The sequence below is a fragment of the Salmo salar genome, chromosome ssa06 (genome assembly GCF_905237065.1).
Source record: "Salmo salar chromosome ssa06, Ssal_v3.1, whole genome shotgun sequence".
Classification (NCBI taxonomy): Eukaryota; Metazoa; Chordata; class Actinopteri; order Salmoniformes; family Salmonidae; genus Salmo; species Salmo salar.
Genome location: NC_059447.1, coordinates 3,200,345 through 3,207,115, shown reverse-complemented (window position 1 = coordinate 3,207,115; position 6,771 = coordinate 3,200,345). Strand labels below are relative to the sequence as shown.

The following is a 6,771-nucleotide window of genomic DNA, read 5'->3' as shown; positions in this document are numbered from 1 at the left end:
CAGGATGTTTTTGTGTTGGTCAAGGGCAGTCAGGTCTGGAGAGAATCAAGGTCTATATCTGTTCCTGGTTCTAAATTTCTTGAATGGAGCATGCTTATTTAAGATGGTGAGGAAGGCATTTTTGAAGAATGACCAGGCATCCTCTACTGACGGGATGAGGTCAATATCCTTCCAGGATACCCGGGCCAGGTCGATTAGAAAGGCCTGCTCGCTGAAGTGTTTTAGGGAGCATTTGACAATGATGAGTGGAGGTCGTTTGACCGCAGACCCATTACGGATGCAGGCAATGAGGCAGTGATCGCTGAGATCTTGGTTGAAAACAGCAGAGGTGTATTTAGAGGGCAAGTTGGTTTGGATGATATCTATGAGGGTGCCCGTGTTTACAGATTTGGGGTTATACCTGGTTGGTTCATTGATAATTTATGTGAGATTGAGGGCATCAAGCTTAGATTGTAGGATGGCTGGGGTGTTAAGCATGTCCCAGTTTAGGTCACATAGCAGCACGAGCTCTGAAGATAGATGGGGGCAATCAGTTCACATCTGGTGTCCAGGGCACAGCTGTGGGCAGAGGGTGGGATATAGCAAGCGGCAACGGTGAGAGACTTGTTTCTGGAAAGGTGTATTTTTAAAAGTAGAAGCTCGAATTGTTTGGGTACAGACTTGGATAGTAAGACAGAACTCTGCAGGCTATCTCTGCAGTAGATTGCAACACCGCCCCCTTTGGCAATTGTATCTTGTTGGAAAATGATACATTTAGAGATGTAAATTTCAGGGTTTTTGGTGGTCTTCCTGAGCCAGGATTCAGACACGGCTAGGACATCCGGGTTGGCAGAGTGTGCTAGGTCAGTGAATAAAACAAACTTAGGAAGGAAGCTCTAGCGGGCCGGGGATAGCAAGCTAGCAAAAGGGCCTTGGAGGGATGTCGCGACGGAAGAAAGTCTGTTTTGGCGTACGGATCAGCAGGCCTCTGTATGGTGAACAAGGCCATTTGGCAAAATAGATGTCGTGGCCAAAGAATTTGTGTGTGTGTGTGTGTGTGTGTGTGTGTGTGTGTGTGTGTGTGTGTGTGTGTGTGTGTGTGTGTGTGTGTGTGTGTGTGTGTGTGTGTGTGTGTGTGTGTGTGTGTGTGTGTGTGTGTGTGCACTCCCTGGATGAGGAGATGTAATCTCATGTTTTGTCCACAGAAACCATCAGGAGAGATTAGAGTCAGAGATTCTCAGTGGTCAGTCTTCCCAGAGTCATCAAACAGACCTGGCCTCCATATTCAGTGTATGTGGTCCTGTTATGTACATTTGTTTTTGTTTACCTCAAGTAAAGTTGATCTGTCAATTATTCATTAATGTGTTATTGAGAAAGCATTTTGTCTCTTGCTTAACTTATTTACTTGATTTATTTCAGTCGCTTGAAGAGAATATCATGACATTTGTGAAGAACGAGCTGAAGATGTTCAAGAGGTTTCTTAGTCCAGAACTCCCAGAAGGCTTTGAGAGTCAGAAGCAGGATAAGGAAGTGGTGGACACTGAAGATGAGAAGCAGGAGAGCAGTGCCAGAGAGGGGGCTCTGAAGATCACACTGCACGTCCTGAGGAAAATGAACCAGAAGGAGCTTGCTGACACACTAGAGAACTGTAAGATCTGTCTGCCTCATGTTGAATGCTGTTTTATAACATTTAAAAGCTGTAGCTAAAGTACAGCTAAAGTAGCTGTGTAACTCAATGATATTGTAGCAGCCTTAACACAACACCCAGTGACCTCATCAAGTAGCAGCAGGGATGTGTTGTATTGAGAGAGAGAGAGCACGAGAGACACCATTAATTAATAATACCATCAATAATACCAATAATTATATAATCAGTCACACCAGTCTGTAATGCATTATAAAAATATTTACACATTTATCCAGTCAGTTAAGAGAAGAAATTATTATAATTTTAAACTTTATAACAGTCCTACAATACTTTAGGCATTAAAACAGACATGATATTAATATTCTCTGTGTTATTTCTAGATTCAGATGATCTTGCTGTGATTTACCACCGTGAACTCAAATCTAATCTAAAGAAGAAGTTTCAATGTGTATTTGAGGGGATCGCTAAACAAGGAAACCCAATACTTCTCAATAAGATCTACACAGAGCTCTACATCACAGAGGGTGGAACAGGAGAGGTCAATAATGAACATGAGCTGAGACAGATTGAGACAACAACCAGGAAACAAGCAAGACCAGAGACTGCAATCAAATGTAACGACATCTTCAAACCCTTAACTGGACAACACAAACTTATCAGAACTGTGCTTACAAAGGGAGTCGCTGGCATTGGAAAAACAGTCTCTGTGCAGAAGTTCATTCTGGACTGGGCTGAAGGAAAAGCAAATCAGGATGTCCAATTTGTATTTTCATTCCCTTTTCGGGAGCTGAATTTGATGAAAGAGGACAAACACACTTTCATTGAACTTCTCAATCACTTCTCAATGGAAACCAAACAATCAAGAATCTCCAACTACGACAAGTACAATGTTCTGTTCATCTTTGATGGTCTGGATGAGTGCCGACTGCCCCTAGACTTCCAGAAGAACAAGATCTGTTGGGACGTCACAGAGTCAACCTCAGTGGATGTTCTGCTGACAAATCTCATCAAGGGAAACCTGCTTCCCTCTGCTCTCATCTGGATAACTACCCGACCTGCAGCGGCCAATAAGATCCCTTCAGGGTGTGTTGACCAGGTGACAGAGGTACGAGGGTTCAATGACCCACAGAAGGAGGAATACTTCAGGAAGAGATTCAGTGATGAGGACCTGGCCAGCAGAATCATCTCACACATAAAGACATCAAGGACCCTCCACATCATGTGCCACATTCCAGTCTTTTGTTGGATTTCTGCAACAGTCCTTGAACACATGCTGGAACATAAGAGAGAAGAGATGCCCAAGACTCTGACTGAGATGTACACACACCTTGTGGTGTTTCATATCAAACAGAAGAATGACAAGTATCTTGGGAAAGAAGAGACAGGTCCACACTGGAATAAAGAGAGCATTCTCTCACTGGGAAAACTGGCTTTTCAACAGCTTGTGAATGGCAATCTGATTTTCTATGAAGAAGACCTGAAAGAGGCTGGCATTGATGTCATTGAAGCCTCAGTGTACTCAGGATTGTGCACACAGCTCTTTAAAGAGGAATGTGTGCTGTACCAGGACAAGGTATACTGCTTTGTTCATCTGAGCATTCAGGAGTTTCTGGCTGCTGTATATGTGTTCCTCTCATTCATCAACAACAATGAGAATCTAATTGACAAACTGCAATTAAAAGATGAGTCTGAAGTTACTTTCTACAAGAGTGCTGTGGATAAAGCCTTACAAAGTGAGACAGGAAACCTGGACCTGTTCCTCCGCTTCCTTCTGGGCCTCTCACTGGAGTCCAATCAGAAGCACTTACGAGGTCTATTGACAAAGACAAGAAGCAGCTCACAGAGCCATGAAGAAACAGTCAAGTACATTAAGGAGAAGATCAGGGAGAATCCCTCTCCAGAGAGGAGCATCAATCTGTTCCACTGTCTGAATGAACTGAATGACCATTTTCTAGTAGAGGAGGTCCAAAGCTACCTGAGCTCAGGAAGTATCTCAGAAGACAACCTGTCACCTGCACAGTGGTCAGCTCTGGTCTTTGTGTTGCTGACTTCAGAAAAGGAGCTGGATGTGTTTGACCTGAAGAAATACTCCAGATCAGAGGAAGGTCTTCTGAGGTTGCTGCCAGTGGTCAAAGCCTCCAGAGCAGTTCTGTAAGTAAATGAAATGACATTTAATTACTTATCATCAGGAAGAAATATTCAGTTTAGAGTAAAATATGTATTATAATATGTATATAATATTATATTGAAAAACATATTGAATCAATGCTTTGATTTTCTCATTAGTATAACAATATGACCATACATTTCTAGGAGACGGAAGATGAATATTTATGTTGTTTGAGAGAATAAACCAAATGCATCTGCCATTGTCCTTCTTCACTACTGAATTTACAGTGTTTTGTGAAATCATGATGATCTCTTTGTCAGGCTGTCAGGCTGTAGAGTCACAGAGAAAGGCTGTGCTTCTCTGGTCTCAGCTCTGAGGTCAAACCCCTCATACCTGAGAGAGCTGGACCTGAGTGACAATGACCTGAAGGATTCAGGAGTGAAGCTGCTCTCTGATGGACTGGGGAATCCCCACTGTAAACTGGAGACTCTGAGGTCAGTATTCCTGTAGTTGGTCAACATGTGATAACTGTTCACCAGATCCACATGTGTTTACAAGGCACACATAGTCCACACCATATGTGTTTGGACAGTAAAGCTTACACTTTTAGATGTGGTGCTATGCTCCAGCATTTTGAACTGGGTGTGTTTGTCCAGTGTGTGTGTGTGTGTGTCTAGTGTGTGTGTGTGTGTGTGGGTGTGTGTGTGTGCCTAGTGTGTGTGTATGTGTGTGTCCAGTGGGTGTGTGTGTGTGTCCAGTGTGTGTGTATCCAGTGTGTGTGTATGTCCAGTGTGTGTGTGCATGTGTATCACTCAATGAACACACACACACTAGGGCTGGGCGATATGGCCAAAATATTATACCGCTGTAATAAAAAAAATAATGATGAGATGACGGTATTTTACAGTATTTTTAGTTTTTGAATAGTAAAAGTTGTACATTTGCTTTATGAGTAGTGAGTGATCCCAGGGTGCTCTATGAGTAGTGAGTGATCCCAGGGTGCTTTATGAGTAGTGAGTGATCACAGGGTGCTTTATGGGCAGTGAGTGATCCCAGCGTGCTTTATGAGTAGTGAGTGATCCCTGGGTGCTTTCTGAGTAGTGAGTGATCCCAGAGTGGTTTATGAGTAGTGAGTGATCCCAGGGTGGTTTATGAGTGTGAGTGATCCCAGGGTGCTTTATGAGTAATGAGTGATCCCAGGGTGCTTTATGAGTAGTGAGTGATCCCAGGGTGCTTTATGAGTAGTGAGTGATCCCAGGGTGGTTTATGAGTAGTGAGTGATCACAGGGTGCTTTATGAGTAGTGAGTGATCCCAGGGTGCTTTATGAGTAGTGAGTGATCCCAGGGTGCTTTATGAGTAGTGAGTGATCCCAGGGTGCTTTATGAGTAGTGAGTGATCCCAGGGTGCTTTATGAGTAGTGAGTGATCCCAGGGTGCTTTATGAGTAGTGAGTGATCCCAGGGTGGCAATACATACATTCTAAGTGATTTCAATGAGTTTTTCTCCATTCTGATTGGTTTATACTGTTCAATTCAACTTCAGCAAAAACAAATGTCAGCACTTTCATCATTTCTGCATTTCCACTCAATTGCAGTGATGGAAAAAGTACCCAGATGTCATACTTGAAAAAAAGTAAAGATACATTAATGGAAAATTACTCAAGTAAAAGTGAAAGTCACCCAGTAAAATACTACTTGAGTAAAAGTCTAAAAGTATTTGGTTTTAAATATACATAAGTATCAAAAGTGCGGCGGCAGATATTCTAGTAGCTAGAGCGTTGGGCCAGTAACTGAAAGCAGTGCATTGGTGTTCACATTAGTATAACAATATGACAATACAATTCTAGGAGATGGAAGATGAATCTATATGTTGTTTGAGAGAACAAACCAAATGCATCTGCCGTTGTCCTACACTACTGCCGTTAAGTTAACGGTGTGCGCACCCTCACCGGAATGCGCTACAAACACTACAGCCAAAATGGGAGCCACTTACAAAAACTACAAATTCCAGCTCATTTTTCAAAAAACAAGCCTGAAACTCTTTCTAAAGACTGTTGACATCTAGTGGAGCCCTAGGAACTGCAATCTGGGAGGTTTTCCTTTTATATTCCCATTGTAATCAGTGGTGAGCTGAAGAAAAAAAAAATTCTGGATGGATTGTCCTTGGGTTTTCGCCTGCCATATCAGTTCTGTTATACTCACAGACATTATTTTAACAGTTTTGGAAACTTTAGTGTTTTCTATCCAATACTACCAATCATATGCATATCCGTCCGAATACTGCCCCCTATCCCGTTAAACAATTTAAAGGCAATGCTACCAAATACTAATTGAGTGTATGTACACTTTTGACCCACTGGGAATGTGATGAAATAAATAAATGGTGAAATAAATATTTCTCTCTGCTATTATTCTGACATTTCACATTCTTAAAATAAAGTGGTGATCCTAACTGACCTAAGACAGGTGTCACGTCCTGGCCAGTATAAGGCTTAATTGGTATTGTAGTTTGGTCAGGACGTGGCAGAGGGTATTTGTTTTATGTGGTTCAGGGTGGTGTTTTGGGAAAAGGGCGTTTGATTTAGTATTTCCGGGTTTTGGGGTTATGATCTATGTTTAGGTAATTCTATGTCTAGTCTAAGTAGTCTGTGTTTCTATGGTTGATTAATTGGGGTTGGGACTCTCAATTGAAGGCAGGTGTTTTCTCTTTGCCTTTGATTGAGAGTCCCATATATTAGGGTGTGTTTGTGTTTGGGATTTGTGGGAGATTGTTTTTGCATTGCGTGTTTTTGTGAGGCTGCAAAACTGTCATTTGTCGTGCTTATTGTTTTCTTGTTTTTCCGTGTTCAACGTTCTTTAATAAATTAAGAAAATGAACACCAACTCTACTGCGTATTGGTCCACACTTTCAGATGACGATTTCGCTATATCATCGGATGATGAAGAAGTTCGTGACAACAGGGAATGTTTACACTGATAAAATGTCAGGAATTGTGAAAAACTGAGTTTAAATGTATTTGGCTAAGGTGTATGTA

The 6,771-nt window shown here is 42.0% G+C and overlaps 1 protein-coding gene across 1 annotated transcript; it reads left to right on the top strand.

The window, feature by feature from the left end:
* Window positions 1–1,177: 1,177 nt before the first annotated feature.
* On the top strand, window positions 1,178–4,103 carry LOC123743542 (NLR family CARD domain-containing protein 3-like). Its single transcript, XM_045721299.1, has 3 exons — window positions 1,178–1,269; window positions 1,399–1,627; window positions 2,008–4,103. Exons 2-3 carry the CDS (start codon window positions 1,417–1,419, stop codon window positions 3,780–3,782), a joined length of 1,986 nt encoding a protein of 661 aa, XP_045577255.1. The 5' UTR covers window positions 1,178–1,269; window positions 1,399–1,416; the 3' UTR covers window positions 3,783–4,103.
* The last annotated feature ends 2,668 nt before the right edge of the window (window positions 4,104–6,771 follow it).